We start from the raw sequence: 20874 nt of genomic DNA on the forward strand, positions 1-20874 counted from the left end.
GACCCTTACATCCATCTTGATATGAAGCCATCCCAAAAATAAAACCATTCCATCTTCGAAATTTAGGGGTGGAAACATTTACGAAAATTGGCCTGTGTATTAAATGTTTAAGTATTTATCTTTATTCGTACTATTAATATTGCAAGTACTTAATACAAGAAATTGATTAAATATGACTTAATAAAGACTTAAGTCTATCTTTCTATCTGGCTGTGTATAATAACAATAAATATATTTTCTGTAAGTTATGTATATTATTATATTAAAATATCAAATATAACGCCACTCAACTAAAAAGAAATCATTTTTCGAAATCAAAGCATGTTTTACAAAATTACAGAAAGAAAATCATTTATCATAAAATTATCAAAAATTTTCTTTTAAAAGATATTTTCTTTCAAAAAAAGACGTTTGCATTACGAAATTTAATTTGAGCTACAAAAATTTCAAAAATTAAACTGAAGCAATTGAGTAGAAAAAAATTCTACTACTTAAAATTTTCAAATTGTTTTATTTTGATTTTCTTATTTGTTTAGGACAGGACATCTATAAAACAAAAAATAAGGTTAACCATTTGAATTCCTACAACTTTTGTTTGAGTCATTTTCCATACTTTTCGAAAACGTTGTATGTAGGTGTATATTCAAAATACAACCCGAAAGCTGTTTTGTTCATTTGTGATGTATGTTAAATAGACCGGAAGTGTTATTAGACCGCAACACTTACTACTAAATAACATATACATTCAATATATCATTCTTGTAGTTTCCGGTATCACTTAATGGTGATTATAAAACAACCTACAGCTTTTAAACTAATAATATTAATGGCTTATCTAGTAAAATGAACATTCTGCGAACGAATTAAAATAAAGAAAAAAATTATTTTATAAATGATAACAAAGTTATTCGCTAAAAAAAAAGAAAAAAGCGATATACTAGCTGATGGTTAAGTTTTGACGTAAGAGTAAACAAACCATCATAATATTCTTTACAAATAGCTTTACTACCGTGAATAATAATCTTACCCGCTCTCTGGGGAAAAACGTACTTCATTTTCACCTAAATTCAAAAAAGAAAGAAATATCTGAAATTCAGTTTTCTTACAATTTACTCTCATAATCCTTGGCAGCTTTCGTACCATTAGTTAATATCCATTAAATATTTAATTAATTTTAAGAACATAATTTTTCGAGTCTCTATATTCATATTTCGGTTTTGTTGTTTCGAGTAAATAAAACTAGAATTAAAATACAATCCTATTTGCGTGGTAACAGTAGCGGCACTAGACGAAAAGAAGAGAAAACCTTTTCGATAATCTTTGCCTGCAAAAACGGTAAACTAACCATTTTCGACGTTACTTTTCAAGATTACTTAAATTTATAATTAAATAAAATTTTGTAAAATATCTTTCATTTGAGTCTTTGATGTAGCTTTCACCAGAGTCCTCTAGATATTGTTAGGGACTGTTTTGAATTAGGTAGATCATGACGCTGAAAATCTGTTAATGCAAATGCCGACTTCTTCGGATCTAATTTTTTAAATAACTTTCTTATACCAACATCTTGCTTTTGCAATTCTGATACCGTGTCAAAAGGATAATAGATTTATTAGATGCTTCTGAAGCAGTAGTTTATTTATCGCAAATGAAATGGCGATTCATAAGTATGAGAATATAAATAATTTAGGAAATATTTGCCTAAAGAAAGAAGAAAGAATAACTTTTTACTCACAAATAAATATGCTAATAAAAGTATTTCGATGATAAATAAAAAACCCCGACAAATTTTTCAGGCGCGGAACTTTATCTCGCATTTAAAACATATCTAAGAACACTCTCCATTAAATTGCATTTCATATAAAACCAAAAAAATCAAAATCGGTCCAGCCGTTTAGGCGCTACGAGGCCACAAACAGACAGACACACACACATAGCGGTCAAACTTATAACACCTCTCGTAGTGATGCTAGACAACAGATAAATACTAATACGATACTCTCGACCCTTGGCGCTCACCGTCATCGCTGACGTCTAACACCGCCACTGCTTTGTAACACTGACTGAAGTATGTGTTAATAAATACATTAAAATATAAAAAAAATAATTAGTTATGTAGTTTACAAAATGTATACTGTTGTTGCCGCAGGGGAGTAAGCAAAGAGATAAAAGGTTGTTTAAATATTTGCCTAATAATTTTGAATTTCTTACAATCAAAGGATTGTGTGTGATTTTTATTTTACCAATGATCTTTTAAATTAAATATTTTTTGTAACTGCACTGAAAAACAGAATATTTTGACACAAGAATTAAGAATTTAGAAGAAAGTAAAAAATGTTATAATGGAAAGATAAAATTTACTTGTGAGAAAAGATATTCTTGCTCCAACAAATGTTTTTCTTTTCTCAAGCAGTTTTCGTTGTACTTTTAATACAAGTCGTACTTTTACAAGATATATGAGAAAATATTGTGATACTAGATTGATACCCGTCCGCTTCACTAGGCTTAAAAGTAAAAACCACCACTTTATAGCATCCACTCTTGATATAGACAGTTTTCAATTTTGTTAAATGTAAAATAGACATAATATATCAAAATATTTGGCCATGATTTGTTTGACATTTACTTTTTAAAATTTTTACAGAATTCTTTAATTTATGGTTCAAAATGATGATAATAGACATGCTCCATCTATAATCATCATTATGAACCATAAATTAAAGGATTTCTGTAAAAATTTAAAAAATGGCATATGTGAAATAAAATTAATTTTTTTTTTTTCAAATATATCTTTATAAATGTAAATAAATAGTTCATGTGTTATATTATGTTCATGATATATCAGCTATATATTGCTGTACAGTTTCATTAAAAACCATTCCCTAGTTTAAGCGTGAAAGCGTAACAAATAAACAAACAAATAAACAAACGAACATGCTTACTTTCACATTTATAATATATAGGGATAGGGATAAACAATAGCTCGCTCATTCAGTATGATATATTATAATACTATGCATGATACATACACTCACAATTAACTAAAAAAAAAAACTCTTGAAACGAAACAAAACTAATTTCAAAACCAAATTATTTCTATCTATTACATGGAAATATATTTATTATATAAATAAATAAGTTTTTGAGAGAAAAACAAGTTTAATATTTCATTCGATAATAGGAAAATACCCCAAAGCATACAACCTTTTAATATATGTTATTTAAAAACAAAAAAAGCTCTCTAAAGCTTTATCCATAATATGTATATAGCTACAATTGATTAGATTATGGCGACGTGCATTGGTACGTACTACAAAAGTACAAATGTTATTGTTATATGTATTTATTTTATTTTAGAAAAATTGTGTTATATTTTTATTCAATTCAAATTCAATTGTGACTGTAAGTCTGTTTGTCTTTTATTAGAAAGGAAACGGATTCATTTAAAACAAAGCATACAAAGCTTGAAGAGCATTATACAATTCTTTTCAAATCAATTGATGTGTAATTGTTTTTGATTAGATCTAAAATTATTCATAGATCGGAGAATATGTAGGCCTCAAGCCCACAATCAAGCGGAATTTCTATGATTCTTTTTGTTTAAAAAATGTAGTTTTTACCGTGACTCGGAGACTCTTGTGGAATTTATAGAAAACGCAATTTTAATATTCGCATTTCGACTATATTTGTCATTTGTTAGTTTCAAAGCAAGTCATTCAGGGCAGAATACGCAGAAACAAAGAGCAGATGATTTCAACTGGCAAATTATTGAAAAAGGTAATTATATTCTTCGATTATTTTAAATGATTTTTCAACTGGAATTTCGATTGTATGAAATGCCCTTTAAATAATATAAATGTCCATAAATTCGAAATTCGAATCACGCTTAAAATCGATTTATATTTAAACATCGACCACCATAGTACAAATAATTTGATTTCCCGTTCAGAAAATACTTTCTTTTTTTTATTCGATATTAAATAACTTTTAATTAATGGTTAATTCGAAAACAAAATACGACTTCTCCGTATAATGCATTAATGAAGAAATGTTTTTAAAAATAATATTTTTCAATCTATTAAAAACAGAATGTGTTTGTTTTTCCTTTTTTTTATCGTTAAATACTGAATTTTTATAATTGTTTATTTAAAGGAAGCTTAAAAAAACATTGAACGGATGTGGACAGAAAATTTATAATGTTATTATGTATGGAAAATATTTTTTATACTTTTGTATTTCTAACAATACTTATAAGTCAATTAATTAAGTTTCAACCTGGGTAATTAACAAGCTAAAAGCTTTCTTTATGCAAACGAAAATATATGCTGCAACGTCTACAATGTTTGCATTATTATGGATGGTGGCAGCTGCCCCTACTTGCCCCCTTTGGTGACACCCATGAGGGGGTCCCACGACAGCAAGTTTTTTCCTGTTCTAGAATTAATGAAATACGACAAGTATATACAATTGTATAGCCAAAGAAGGAGTAATTATTTTGCTCATGGCGATTTTGAGAAAAAAAATTTGAACTAAAGTGGCCCTTACGAGCTTCCGGCTATATATATTGGAAAAAAATCGCTGAAAATTAGCAAAAACCAGCAATCTTAATATATATACGTTAATGATTCATTGCGATACCTGCGGTACTCCACGAATCTTCTAATTTAGCGCATTCATCGCAGAGGCTAGCACTAGACTATCTATTTAACAGCAACGACTATAAGAGTAGTACAGAAATGAGCAAATTTATGTGTCAAATACTCTGTGAACTACAAAAAAATTAAAAAGCTCTGGGGTGCTCATATACCCTATGAAGCATTTGCGGGTTAATATTATATGATAATATTTTTTTAAATTCTTAGTTATATAAAAATCCCGTCTCCATCAACACCTTTATTTCTAATAATACCTAATTCTAAGAATTCCTAATTTAACGGAAAGTAAATCAGTAGGGGAGTTATCGCTAATTAGTCATTTAAATAAAACAAACAATGTGAGTGATAATTGATGTTTTTTCTTACTGAGGCAGATATAGATATCAGATATTAAATTTCTTCGTTTTTGATTGACAGCCAGGAAATCTTTGTAAAACACGCGCGTACAATATCAAAGCATTCATATAGCTAGGCATTTACAAAACATAGTACCTACCTTCGTATATGTTGTATGTACAGTACGTATTCGAATCAATGATCTGTATACTAATTTTTAATATATTTTTGAAATAAGAACCAAATTGAACAAACCTCCAGCATTACCACACACTATAAGGTAGCAAGCCATTACCGGGTAATCAGTTTTTAACGTTCCACTCCCTTTTGTTCTAAGTGTAAGTAATTTATAAAAAAATAAAATATACGTTTTTAACCATTTTTAATAGCTGAGACAAGTATAATTTTTTTAAGTCAAAAATTTAAAGAGGTCAGTTTATTGAATATTTTTATATACAAAAAATGTGCTGAATACGATGGCGACAGAAAAAAATTAGTAAACCATGGGCTTCATAGTTAAAAATTATGATTTTGCAGCAATTTTCATTGTTTTTTTTTTTTTAACCAAAAAATTAAGAACAAAATACGTCGTTTGGGACTAGCAGCATCTTAATTTTGACCTTCATATGGATCATAGATTTTAAAAGTACTGGAGCTCCCGTATACAATAACTTATTTTTTTTCAAAAACCCTTTTGGTTTTTGAAAGTTAGGACACCACAAATGAGAATAAATTTTCCAACTAACTTTCATCAACGCCTAGTGAAGTTTTAAGTCTGGACTCCTACGGTTGATCTATATTAAGAAAAAAATTTCTAAGGAAGGTAATTAAGAACATATGGTTCAATTCAATGTCCACCTTGGTCTCTGGACTTGAATTCATTGTTCTATTTTTTGTAGGGATTTCTCAAAAATGAGAGAACAATAGAAGATCTCGAACAACGACCAATTCAAATAAAAATTTAGATTAACTCAGTTTAAAGTCAAAGCTATAGGTACGTATTTTTTTAAAGAAGCTGTTCAAATTGATCTCCAACCATGCTCAATTTGAACAGCTTCTATGTGGAGCTCAATTTGAACAGCTTCTTTCAAAAAATACGTACTTATAGTTTTGACTTTATAAATTGCGTTAATCTAAATTTTTATTTTCCCAATTAAAAATGCCAAAGCTTTCGCAAAACAAAAAGGATTAGAAAAATTTGTGTAGTTTAAAGAATTTAAAACGATAAAAAGCATTTATTTAATTTTTCCTTATTTTAATGTCCTAAGAAAATAAGGTGGGTGGTGCCTTAAAACTGTCAATCTGTAAATAGGCAATACGTATAAAAAAAAAACATTAATCACACAAAATATATCTATTTCATTTTATAACATGATACATATCAAGTACAGAATGTATCATTAAACAAGTGAAAATAACAATCAACTAGATTAATTGTTAAAATCATTTGTACCATATATCATTTATAATTTTGGAGGAAAGGGAAACTAGAATGTGCCTCGAATGTGAGCCATTACATTTTTGCATTTAACCTATTTTTCTAACTCTCACGACACACACCCCATTGACTACCAATTTTTCTCGTTTATGAAATTCACTTTTTACATTGTTAATACACAAATTGGTTGCTCGATACATCTTTTCCTATTTTAATTATCATGTTGGCGGACAAAAACTACTTGACGCCTTACATATTTCACGAACACAGGTTGTAAAAATGTTATGCTATGTTTAAAACAAATTCACTACACAGGAGCTGCTCGCTTACCTGTACTCGTACTTTTTGCGAAATCCTAAAATGTAGGAGACGTCACAAGTACGTCACAATTTATAAAACCACTTCCTAATATATGTTTTTATCAGAACAACTAAGCGTTACAAACACGTCGATTTCGCCAGAAAATGCCAAAAAAAACCTTTACACCCTTAACCTTTTTTTATACTTCACTCTTTAGTTCTAGTCTTCCAGTCTTAACGCCATACCTTGAACAACAAGAACTTATTTTTAACCTTACCTCCATCAACGCTGTGTAAAATCTGAAAAAAATCTTGGTGGAACATCCTGTAGATGTTGTATTCGAACATTGTATACTTCAAAAATATTAATGTTTACAAGAATTGAAGTGAAAAAAATGTTCCATTATTACAGTTTGCAAGAAAAATGGTACTAAATTTGGTCAAAACAGAAAGAAAGGTAGGCTGTTAAAAGGTTCTATAACCTACATATTCCTATTCGAGCTATGGCTTTGTAAATTATATGTTTTTATCCAAAAATATTACTTCAACCCGCATAAAATTTGTAAGCTTTAGAGCGGGTCAGTTAATGGTTAACTTATTTAATTATGGAATTAGTTCTCAAAGTTAGTTATATTTAAATAACAAAAGCTTCCAAAATAATCCATTTTCTAGATTTATCCGTATTTTTATTCGTTTTTTTTAACGGGAATTTCGAAAACTGTCCGAGCGAATGAGCCTGAAACCACCACAATTGGAATAAAAATTTAGGAAATGATATATCTCAAGTGAAACTTTACTCTAGAAAAAGGTAATTTTTATTAAGTTGAGTTTTACACAACCTAAAGGTATTGAAACATCATAAATCGATACTAGTTTTAGGTTTTTTTTTCTAGGTTTTTGAATAGGAAAGGATAGAATATAGAAAGTTTTATTTGCTTCTATATTCAATAGCATAAATAGAAGTTACAGAATGCTAAAAATTCCGATTGTAATATTAAAAGCGAACTAAATGTAAAGTATATTTTTTTTTATCAAATGCTCTGATGACGACGTACGATGACTGACTATTATTACAATTATTTTCTCCAGCTCGGCTTTGGTGCGATTCACACAACAATCCCTCTGTGAACTGTGAAAAAGAGATCTATTTTTTTGTAGGTATTTTCCATAACTTACTAAGTCATTCAGTCGACATTTTTTTGTTTTCAGAATACATTACAGTCTAACATGTACATTCGTTTCGAATTATTTTGTTTTTTATGTGAATTTCGAATACAGTAATATTTGATGTGATTGCAATATACAAGATGATTTTGATGTATGAGATAGGTTCTAGCAGCGTTAAGTATACCATTGACGAACCACTTGACGAACCGCAACTCTGACTAGTCAGAATTGATTAAAACTGTAGCGGGTTTAACGTATTCGATTTTTTGTAATGAAAAATGAACTGTCTAATCATTAAAAGAATTTTTATGGTTAAACTTTTTTACTACATACAAATATAATACAATTCACTACACTTTTATTTTAATGTGTTCTTCACTTCACTCGTTCTGTAGTTAACTTGAAGAGTGTATTGAAATCTCTTCTATTGTAATCTCACTCGTATTGTAATCTGACTGTATCGCATACTATGTCATGTTTATATAGTTACAATCAACCGCCTAGCAAATTCAGGAACTGACACGTATGTTCTATTACATATATGTATTACTTGTAATTGTTAATGAATAGTCTAGCAAATTCTAGAACTGTCAGGTATGTTCTATTACATATATGTATTACTTGTAATTGTTAATGTATAATCTAGCTAATTCTAGAACTGTCACGTATTTTCAATTGCATTTATTTTACTATAAAACGATATTGTTTATTTCTTTTTGGAATTGTCTAGATAATTTATATTGTTGGACTACTTGTTAACACCACAAAACTTTAAAAACATTGGACTAAGTAAGTCTGTGAATCTATCTAGCAAACTCGTCAATCAGGTTTATTGTGTCTATACAAAAATTGTGTAACAATTGTCATACGTTATCAGCCTATCAACACTGTAGTTAATATATTGTCTAGCAAAAAATACTAATAACAAAGCGTAATTAAAGATTTATTATTATCTCCAACTCACATTAGGTACAGTCAGTTCTGACAAAACTCGGTTTACCAGACACTGGTCCGTGAAAAAGTTTCGTTCATGCTCTTGAAGATGTTGTATAGCACAAATAGGAACTTTTTACTACGTCAATCTATTGGTCTTTCATAACTCGCAAAATATATTCACGTACGCTTAATGAAGAATAAAATTTGAAAAAGACGCATTAGTGAATCTCATAGATAATAACTTGAAAATTTTGATTATCTATACTTTGAAATCAAAGCTTCTCTGGAACACTCGAATAAAATCGTTACGAACTCAATTAAAAAAAATTGGTTACAACTACAATTGGTTAGAAATAAAAAAAATAAATAATTTTTTTTTGTATATTATGTATATGAAACCAGTAATCTCTAAAAAATCTTACAATTGGATGATTTTATGTTGTTAAGATATCTAGGGAATAACTTTAAAAACAGCCACTGACAAATCGTTCCAATCCAGCAAAGATGTAGATACAAAAGAGAAAAATGAGAAAAAATGACAAACACGTAAAATCATTAAATTTAAACTACGCATTTGGTCAACTTTAATTCTCTGGACCAACCCAAAATCAAGAAGTTTATGCATCCTCCTGAATCAAGAATTATCGACAATTATTTTCGTGTTAGTACGTATCTAAAACATAAATACAAATATTACTACATTATCCATTACAGAATAAGCTTATGACTGCCATATTGACTTATTAGTGATTTTCTATCTATAATAATCTTGTTCAAGTTATTTTTACTGGAAAAAATATTCAAAATCAACCAGTATAACAAAGGTAAAATACAATATTGGTTAAAACACCTGTACTGTAACTCTGTACATTTGATTCTCAAATAAATATGTATGTCGTATAAAATGCAAATGAACGAAAGTAAATTTAATGTCGAATTTAAAAAAATAAATAAAATAAAATACTTTTTGTACAAATCTATTTTGACAACCATTTATTTTGTATTATTTATATTTTATATTTTTTGTTTTTGTTTCTGTTAAAATGTTTCTCATTGTTCCTATTTACGGTGACAAAAATAAAATACCTTTTCTCAACTACATTTTGTTTCTATTAAAAATTTCCAGAAGAAAATATTTTTACTACAAACCTAGAAATGATTTAAGAGCAATTATAACGCTTTTTTTGCGGTGTATTACGAACTTTCGCTAGCGTACAAAAAGAACATATTTATAATACATTCATTCCCATGCTTGAATCTTGAATCAAATCAATTTGAAGATTTTTTAAAGCTAGTTGTCATTGTGTCATAGCTCATAGCTCGAAAGGTCTTCGAGCCGCTAAAGTAAATGACTTGATTCAAGAAATTATAATTGCAAATAACTTTAACCCGGCGTCTTTGTTGCCGGGTATCTATTACCCGACGGTATCTATTACATCAAATATTTAATTTGCATAAAAAATTACAAAATGAGAATGGATTTGAAATTTGATTATTTTATAATTTTTCAGTTTTTTGCAATTTTAAGAATTTTTTTTGCATACAATAATATATTTTTATTTTTTATATGAATTTTGATGTCTTTACAAAGAAAATGACCATCGCAGAAATTGCCTATCGTTAAAAAAAAAAAAAAACCTTTTTGAGCGACTTGAAAAAGAGTCTTTTTTACCAATTTCTCAGAAACTACTGATTAAGAAAAAACAAAAATGCCAGGCTATTTGGAATTAAAATAGATTCAATTCTACCAAATTACATAACAGAATTCAAAACCAAAAAAATGGTTTTTTGGTTTTTATCGAAAATTTTGAAGTTATGTTAAAAAATGGTAAAAAAATATTTTTTAGATTATTCACTGTTTAGAAAACACCCTCTTCACTGGCAAACATTCAGCTTTTGGATTTTTTACCCAACATTTGTAACTCCTTTATCGACCCTTTCCTGCTGAGTTTGCCCTGTAACGAATTTTTTTGTTAAAAAAAAACTAGTACGCTTACACTTTAATGTGCAGTAGATACTACATGTTTAAGAATTGTACGATTCTAAAAATTGCATAAAAAACTCTAGCGGTACTAAGCTAGCAGTATACTAACTATTGTCAGTCAGAAATAATGTTTATATGTATATTTTTTTCATTAGTTAATGACCAACTTCATGGTTTTGTATCGTAAGCAAATAGTTTAAATTAAATTTGTGATGTAAATGTCTTTTGTATGAAGTTTAATTATTTTTTATGGATATTTGAGTAGATTTGTACGAAAATTACGTTTTTCAAAACAAACCGTAAACCCTCAACTAACACCGTAAGATTTTATGATATCGACAAGGTTTAAGTGTCCACATACCTTCGTAAAGCCAACCGTAATATTGATTTTTTCAATATGCATACTTTATTTACGGCATACGCCGGAAAAAACATAATAGGTAATATTTATAAGTTTGACAACATAGTCTGTCTGTATATCTGTCTTTGCCAACATACTGCCTTTTGGAGGAGGCACGGAAAAGGTACATTTGTTGGTGATACAAAAATGAGATTTTTTACACTTTTTTACTTTTGAGATTTTTTTGTCTACCTTGTATGATATAACAAAGTCATTAACAACTTAATACGAAAAAATTGGGAAGAAATTTGCAAATATCAATAAAAGGTTAAATAAGGGAAATTAGATAGTTACCTTTTTTACTTGTCGACTATGACTTTTAACTTTGTGAATTAAACGGTAGATAAAATTCGAAAAACAATAAATTAAATTTTCCTTAAGACATCTGGGTCATGGTTTCCACACCAATTCTTTTTTTAATTTATCAAACAGACATTAATCAAACAGTCCTTATGTTGGTAGTGCTTACATTTGATGAGTACTGTTGAGAATGAAAGTCATCATTACTAAGTATATCTACTTGTAACAAAATTTAAAGTATCCTGCTTCCTCACCCTTCTAGTTTATAATAAAATAAAGTTCAAAAACTAAAACTCCGACAATTACAGAATCGCGCTCTTCAAAGTATGAAAAGAAGACAATATTTTCATCTGAAATTGTTATGATAAGTAAAATTGTCATTAAAGTCGGAGGATCTCTTTTCGGTCCTGTGGAAAACTATTTAATCTTAGAGCTCCCCCGACTGTAATGACGATTTTACTTATCATAACAATTTCAGATGAAAATATTTTCTGGTTTTTATACTTTTATGACTTTGATTCTGTAATTGTTGGGGTTTTAGTTTTCGAACTTTATTTTATTTAAACCATAAAGGGCTATACATATATTTCAAAAGATATTAACGATACCTCATTTGTCAAATTATGATAAGTAGTTTAGAAGCTAGGAGGGAACAGACGAAAATACATATATTTTAATATAAAGTATTTTGCTGTTATAATTTCGTAATTATTATGTATAACAATATATATATATATATATATATATATATATATATATATATATATATATATATATATGTATATATATATATATATATATATATATATATATAGGTATATATATTCCTTCTAAACTACTCATCATAATTTAAAAAATGAAGTATCGTTAGAAGCGTCTTGATCACCCGCTGGTTATAGGCGCCCTCTAGAGGACATAGTTATGATCGAAAAACAAAATTCGATTTAATTATAGCGTGTTTGGTATCAAATTAAAAGGCGTAATTATCACTTTTCAAATATATATATATATATATATATATATATATATATATATATATATATATATATATATATATATATATATATATTTGAAAAGTGCTAAATACCAAACACGCTATAATTAAATCGAAATTTGTTTTTCGATCATAACTATGTCCTCTAGAGGGCGCCTATAACCAGCGGGTGATCAAGACGCTTCTAACGATACTTCATTTTTTAAATTATGATGAGTAGTTTAGAAGGTAGGTGCATACATACATATCGGTCAAGGACATAACCCTCGCCATTGTATAGCCGGAGTAAAAAGAAACTAGAAACTCACAATTTCATGTACAAGAAGTAAACGCAGTTATCATGGATATATGAATCATTTTTCATTATTGAACCAGAATTATGTGATCGAGCCTTGTTTCTAGCGACTCGTATAATATCTGAATAGAACTATTGATTTTCATGATAATTTGTATTCTTGTGAACAAAATTCAAAAAAAGTTATTCTCAACACTATCTTTTAATTGACGCGACGGTATGGAAAAGTTAATGATTTGTTTCATTTATTCTTATGTTTGCGAAACTGTGGAGTATAGTTTATAAAAGCGTTGCATGTTAAGAGTTAAAAAACACACCATTTAGTATTTAACAGTTAGTTACACTAAATTTGTTTAGATTTAACAGAAACAATTACCATTCCACTTTAATTTGGATAAAACTATTTAAGGGAAATGAAATCGTCATGGAAAAAAAATTATTTATGTTTGTAAACGTAAAAAAAAACGATTTGTATTAAAGCTTAATATAAGGACCATTCTACAAAAATGTAATTGCTTTGTCTATAAGGTTCTATTCTTTTTCAAACCTTTTAATTGGAAATTGAGATATTTCTCGATGAAGGTAGGAGTTGAAAGTGGTAGGAAATGTTGAAATGGGATGACAGTATTATGAAGAAAAAAAAAGAAAAAAGCATCGTAAATATAAATTAATTTATAAATGTATGGTTAGAAAATTAATAAACTTCCCGGGGTGATGATAGCTGCAATTTTCAGGAGTGGTAGTAACAAAAATATGCATCTAACAGTTATACTTAAATTGTCACACAACTTTAAGTAAGAAATTAGAATAAATTTTGGCTGAGCCATCTATTTAAAAAAGGCACTCATAAAAAACTTTTAAGGTCTAGAATAGTCTGTTTCTGGCTATTGTACTGAATAGTTATGTGGCTATTTATTGTATTGTAGTTCTTCAAACGAGAGGACTTTTATGTACAATTAAAAATATAGGTAACTAATTTTTTGGAACTATGTTCCTTATCGCACGTTATCGTTCTGACTTGTTTGCTGGTTGGGGAGTAAAACCAAAAGACACCAAAAACCGACTATTTTTACCTGGATCACCTAGGAAACTAATACTTTTTTAAGCGATTCAGCTTGGCATGAATTTTGAGAATATGCAAAGATCTTTTTATAATTTGTCAATTTGTATTTTTTATCAGTCAGCTATCAGTGGAAGTGAGTTCATTTACAATTTTATAACTTGTTTGACACGTGATTTAAGGGTGTAAATTTTCGAACTGATAAATTCATTTTTTTTTATCAAAGTTTTAAAGATTTACTATCCAATTTAAAGCGTGCTAATTTTAGAGATTTGGGCTTGATTTATGTTGGATTTATTAGAATTCAGTGACTAATTTTATTTCAATCATTATATTTTTAGCTATATGTACGTTTTATGCGCAAAGAATCAAGTTAGATTTTTGTATTTTATGGGAAGAATTCAGTTTTTTGAGAAAATTTATTCAAAATCCTCTTGAAGATTATTTTTTCGTAGCTCAATTTACAAAACATTTTTTTGAAGTTGTCACATTTTTTTAAGCCTTCGGATAGCGAAAGAATTTTACATCGGAGTTAATTGCAAATCATAAAATGTGGTATCTGTAGTATTTACTGAATAATCTCAATTTTCAGCAATTTAAAAAAAAAAATATTGTATTACTACATTTTGTTATAGAATTACCTATAGACCAAAAACAATTTAAAATTGAAAATTGAAAAATTCTAAAAATGCTTACATTGCAATATAGAAAAACACTTATGAAAATGAAATTAAATTGATAAACAAGAGTGATTTTGTACATACCTTGCGCTTTGACCGTGCTATACGCTGATCACGTGAATTTTCAGCTTCGCCAGGTATACGTTTACACCATACAACTAATGCAATACGTGTGTATGTGAATACTAATACAGACAATGGTAACACAAATTGTAATGTCATTAATATTAAACTATAATATCCGTAATAAACTTCATCAGGCCATTTTTCATTGCACATGTATCTGAAAATAGAAATTGAAAAAAAAATTATTAATGATTTATTAAAAAGTAAAAAAAGAAAAAAAAACAGAAACAAAGAAAGAACGACACAGGAACATTATTGGAATTGGCGACAGCTAGATTTTCAGATAATGCTGTTGTTGAAAGCTTTCTGAATAGATGTGTTAATGGACCCAAAGATAAGTAATGAAAAGTTTTGAAGTTATTATGCAATCTATCCACTGACAAAGCAATATTTATACCATGTATATGATATATACCAAGGTATATTAAGTTTAGTCCCAAGTTTGTAACGCTTAAAAATATTGATGCTATGAACAAAATTTCGGTAAAGGTGTTCATAAAATCACATAAATAGTACATTTCCGGTTGTCTGTCTGGTTGTCTGTCGCCTTTCTGTGGTCCGTCCGCCTCTCCTCACGATAACTCTAAAACGGAACGAGATATAAAGCTGAAATTTTTATAGCATGCAGGGGGCGTAAAAAGTGAGGTCAAGTTCGAATATGTCTATCAAATTAATATGTCTATCGAAGCTTCGACTAAAAATTCGGCTGAATTTAACGATTGGGTCAGTAATTTTGGAAAATAGCACCAAAATTCCTGTATGATAAGCTGTTATTGATAACAATCATCTATTCATTAAATAAGTTTGGTTGATATATATAATACTAGCGGCCCCGACGGACGTTGTCCCGTAAAAACGTAACTCCAATTCATGAATACCTATACTACGTGTAGCCTGTCCGCTAAACCCATCCCGCTAAACCCCAATTTAACTCCTATTTATTGTAGTGGCCTGACCTTCGACCTTTGGCCTGACCTTTGATAGTAGAGCTCGCTGCGCTCGCATATGGCTCTAATAAATGCCTATTGACAATACCTGAATACTATTAAAAATACATAGTACACATAGTATACATAATGTGATATGATTTATATGCGCTCCCACCATTTAATGAAATTTCATTTTTTTGGTACGGAGCCCTCAAAAACAGTTGTACTGGACCAAATTGTAAATCTAAACCATTCTCCAATCCCCTTGAACTCACACAAAAAATTTCATCGAAATCGGTCCAGCCGTCTAGGAGGAGTTCAGTCACATACAGACACACACAAGAAATATATATATTAAGATATTCATCAAATGTATTACCAACTTGAAATTACAGTTTTGGCTCCATATAAATATACATATTCCAATTTTCTATAACTCTTACTGCTGATAATACGAAATAATGTTTCCGGTAAAATGTTTGTTCGAATGTATGACCATTTCTGTTTTGTGAAATATACTAAATAAAAGATAGCATAAAAGAGGATAATATTCTCACAGTTGATAGATGAAAAGAATTTTGTTGATGAAAATATTCTTTTATAACAGACTGTAATATTTTGATCCTGATATTATTCAGTCAATATATAGAAAGAATTTAATCGAAGGTCAATTAAACCTTAATAGGAAGGATGAAATGTCCTTTTTGATGATTGTAATAAAAATATCTGATGAATGTAATATATATACATGTATTGTATATAAGAAATAAAGTTTTAATTGACCTTCGATTAAATTCTTTCTTATACAATCTCTATATATTATAAATGCGAAAGTAAGCATGTTTGTTTGTTACGCTTTCGCGCTAAAACTAGCGAATGGTTTTTAATGAAACTGTACAGCAATATAGCTCATACTTCAGAATAGAACATGAGATATAATTTATAGAAATATATTAATAAAAAAATTAATTTAATTTGACATTATACCATAAATTATAGATTTCTGTAAAAGTAGTCATTTGACAATACCAAAAATTACAGATTTCTGTAAAAAAAGGTCAACATAAAATATTTTACCTTAGTTAAATAATCCTTACCATTATTTTGAGTGTTATAGAAAGACGCTAAGCGAGAGCAATCTTTATCAATCTTTACTTTTAAATCGAGCGAAGCGGGTGGGTATCACTCTAGTACATGTATATATTACATTCATCAGATATTTTTATTACAATCATCAAAAAGGATATTTCATCCTTTCTTTGTTATCGTGCAGTTATTATTTTTAATAACATTAATAATGAAAATGTTATATTGTAATATTAATTACAATGATATTCTATAAAGACGTGTTTATCTATCCGTTTACAGAGTGTATTTAACAAGGGTTCGTAGCTTCTGGATTTTGTCTTTGGAATTAAAATCTTACAAATAACTCATATGAATATGAGTCGGAATACAGTTCCCTTCGGAGCTATAGTCGTCACAATTCTCACTAACCATTTCGGAATTTCATTTAAATAACAAAAATGTTTCTCAGAAAAAGTCAAACTACATTTGTTGGAAAATATTTTCAAAAACAAAAGGAATCGGCACAAAACTGAAATGATACACGAAATTGACTGTAGTTACGAATGGGAGCTATTATGGAACTGTGTTTGTTGTCAAGAATAAATTACCTAAAAATATGGGCAGTTAGTTAAATCCACCCTTTGTGTTAAACCGTTTCTTTACACAAAACCATGTTTATACACCGTATCTAAAATATAGGGAGCTCTCAAACATGTATGTATAACGGGTGTATGTAAACTAACAGGCAATAATTAAAGGGTTAATCGGGTAAAATAGGTAACGTAAAATATTCTTAGCATCAGTATATCTCGATCAATTTTTATGCTAGAAGGTCGTATAAAAATTAAAATGAATATAACTTTGAAAGAAACAACTTTTGTTTAAAATGTTTTTTATAAAACCAAACAACTTTTGCTTAACCTATTTTTTGGTGAATGCAGATTCATTCGATAAAACAGAAAACATTTTAATGCGCATTTCACCTATTGGATTCTGCGGATTAGCAAACTAGGTAATTTTTTTGGATTTATTAACTTTTGCTTATATTTTTTTTAACCTTAGTGTATAAGTAAATTTTAAAGCATGTACTAATCATTCGAATGTTCAAGTCAATCTTCCCCGATACTAAAAACGATAATTTTGTAAACGACGCCAGAAATTTTACTAATTATTCGCTTGATATATTATAAAGGTAATTAAATATGAATGAACGTCACTGTTTTATATTTTTATATGTTGCTATAAAAATAAAATCTTTTAGGATAGTGAAAAGACTCCTACAATTTTTTTTATGGTTATTCCAACGTATAATAAAGAAGTTAAAATAACCGGAGGAAGAAAATAGCCAATTTTTATAACAATTAATAAAATTACCAATTTTATCAATTTTATACGATTTAAAGTTAAATTATAAAATTCCGTAGTGGCAGGGGATGAACCAGGCACTTTATTCTTCAATTAAAACTCTGTTAGAATTGAATCAAGCATGGGAAATTGAGTACAGTATTAGAATTATACTATAGGGCATAAATGGGAGTCAAAACAAATTTGTAATTCTCAGTTTACAATAAAATTTAAATATTAATAAAATAATGAATATTCACAAGATTGTGCAAACTAAACTAAGTAGTTTCGCCCTGAACAACAACAAAATTATCGTACCCAATCGTTCTGATTTGTTTGCTGGTTGGAAGGTAAAATAAAAAGAAAAAAAACGACACCAAAAACCGACATGTAGGTTATCTAGGAAACTAAAACTGTTTCAATCGATTCAGCTTGCCATTAATTTTGAGAAAATGAAAAATATTTTTATAACTGTCACTTTGTATTTTTAGGACAACATTTTCTGTTTTATCTTTAAAAAAAATGAGTTGTGAAAGTTATCAGAAGTTAAAGATAACAGAGATAATTTAAAGTAAGTACAATGTAATTTTTATGCTAGGTCATAATAAATATCCTGATCAAACCACACGTAATGTAGGTACTCACTAATTTTGTTGACTACTAAATCAGAAGTGTGTCTTTTTTAAACTAATACTACATACAGTAAAAAATAGCTATAAAATTAAATTAAAATATAAAATTGAATCAAACAAGTATTTGACTTCCAAAATGAATACCTTGAATATTCAGAAATATATCTTGGAAATAACAAAAGTAAGCGCTACATTTATAATGTACCAAGGTAAGAAAGATATAGTTCCTAGTTCCTACCAGGTGTCTTTCGACAACCCCTCGTTCTTTTTTCTAATTATATTTATTTATTTTTTTAAATTTTATTTAATATTTTGAAGTTTGCTCTATGTTTGTGAAGACACTATCCCCTGTAATAGCTCTAAGTTGGAATACAGAAAAAACTTGATTATAATTGTTATAATTATTATTTTACTAGGAAAAAGGAACACCTTGTCAATAGTAATAACGGACTTTATAGAAAATAGCTTTAGCAATGAGCGGGCACTTTTTAACATCACAAAATGAATCGAAAAACTTTTGCCACCATTACAACCCTTGAAGCAAAGCGGTATGGTGATATTTTGAGCTATATTTTCAAAAAGTTGAGAGGGCATCCTTTTGAATGAGTGTTCATTGGTCAAGATCGAATCCTTTTTTTTTTTATAGAGAAACAGCTATTTGAACTTACATTTATTTTTTTGAAAATTCTATCTAGACGAAATTTTGTGCCGTTAGGTGTTACATTCCATTGTAGAGACCAAACTACAAGATTTAATAAAAACTCCACAGCTTTATATTGCGTTATTATATTTCTATCTATTAAATAAAAAACGTAAAACAAAAATTGTGCAAATTTCGTTGAAAAAATTTGAACATATTTCAAATAAATTTTACGATCGAATTCTTCGGTTTGGAAAATTGGTTGTAAAACATTGTGTGACAAAACATAATAATATTCTTACCGATATTCTCGAGTCATAAAGAGTAGTTTTCATATCAGCACACATTTTATAATAGATATGGCGAAATATGCTGCTTCGAGTATATAGCAACATCAGTTGTTAAAATACCATGCACATAAGACAGTATTTTCTCATCATGTGGGGTGGTGGTAGTAGGCCAACCATGGATAAAATATATATATGGAGTATACTTTTTACTTTCATCTGTTGATGAAAAGTTGGAAGTAATGGAATACAAATTGTGATTAAGATACTAGGAACATAAATTATACGATATATCATTGATATATTTGCCTGGAATATAACAGGTGGATAATTTAGTTAAAATTCTTTCTTGGTATGTAAAACCCGATTCTTGAGAGGCTTTACTAATACCGCCTTTTTTCAAAATTATCATCAAAATTAGTCTAGCCTCGAAATGCTATTCAAGGTTTATCCAACGCTGTTATTATGCTTAATTTCGAACTGAATACTACATTTTCTGCGAACTCTATTTTCTGGCGTTAACTTTAAGGGTTAGAGAGTCAAACAACAAAAAAGTTTCATTTCTTTAAGAATACTTTTAATCAAACAGTTGTTCATAATAAAAAGAGGAAAACCATTTTTTTCCCCTTTCCAGGCGGAAAATGTCAATTTCTGACCTGCTGTACTAAATGAAGTTGCCCGTCAAGCAGAAAAATAGTATACACACTACGAGAGCAATTAGTTGCCCGAGACAAAGCCGATTCTGTACTTTTAATCCCATTAATTCTTCTTTTTTTTGTGGAGAAGTATTGTGTCATTTAAAGTAAGTTTTAAAAGTTTAAATTAAAAAAATTAGACTAAACTGATGGTCACCGTAAGATGTGCTTTGAACAAATAATTGTAATGTTTTTCGTGATAAACTAATTTTTGGAGTTATTTACGTTATTTGAGTTTAAGTTAAAAAAAATCATTTTGTATATTATCCTCTAGCGTTCAGTGATACGGCATAGTTGTCTACTTTCTCACACTTCTTGTTTATATGGAAGTCGATAGAGAATTTGATAAAGAATTTTGTATCATTTTTATTTTTTGTTATAAAAAGGGACACAAAATAATGATCAAATTTGAAACCTAAAATAACCGGGTGGCCCACTAAACATATTATCTTGAAATAAATTGTATTAATATTAGAAAGTAACGTTTTTCCTCTATTTCAAACTGTTTATAAAAGCTAAAACCGTTCAAAATGTTTATATTCTGAAAATTTTAAACCTAAACACGGTTGCCGCCAAGATTACATTCAGGGGGGTGCATCTGCATCTACACTT

General features: G+C 28.7%; 1 protein-coding gene across 1 annotated transcript in view; it reads right to left on the reverse strand.

The window, feature by feature from the left end:
• LOC123305828 (RYamide receptor-like) overlaps window positions 1-20874 on the reverse strand; it is a 185045-nt gene that overhangs the window by 139600 nt on the left and 24571 nt on the right. Inside the window, exon 3 of the mRNA XM_044887667.1 lies at window positions 14626-14824. Coding sequence (XP_044743602.1) covers window positions 14626-14824 — 199 coding nt within the window. The remainder of the gene's footprint in view (window positions 1-14625; window positions 14825-20874) is intronic.

This window comes from Chrysoperla carnea, chromosome 1, assembly GCF_905475395.1.
Source record: "Chrysoperla carnea chromosome 1, inChrCarn1.1, whole genome shotgun sequence".
NCBI classification, from domain to species: domain Eukaryota; kingdom Metazoa; phylum Arthropoda; class Insecta; order Neuroptera; family Chrysopidae; genus Chrysoperla; species Chrysoperla carnea.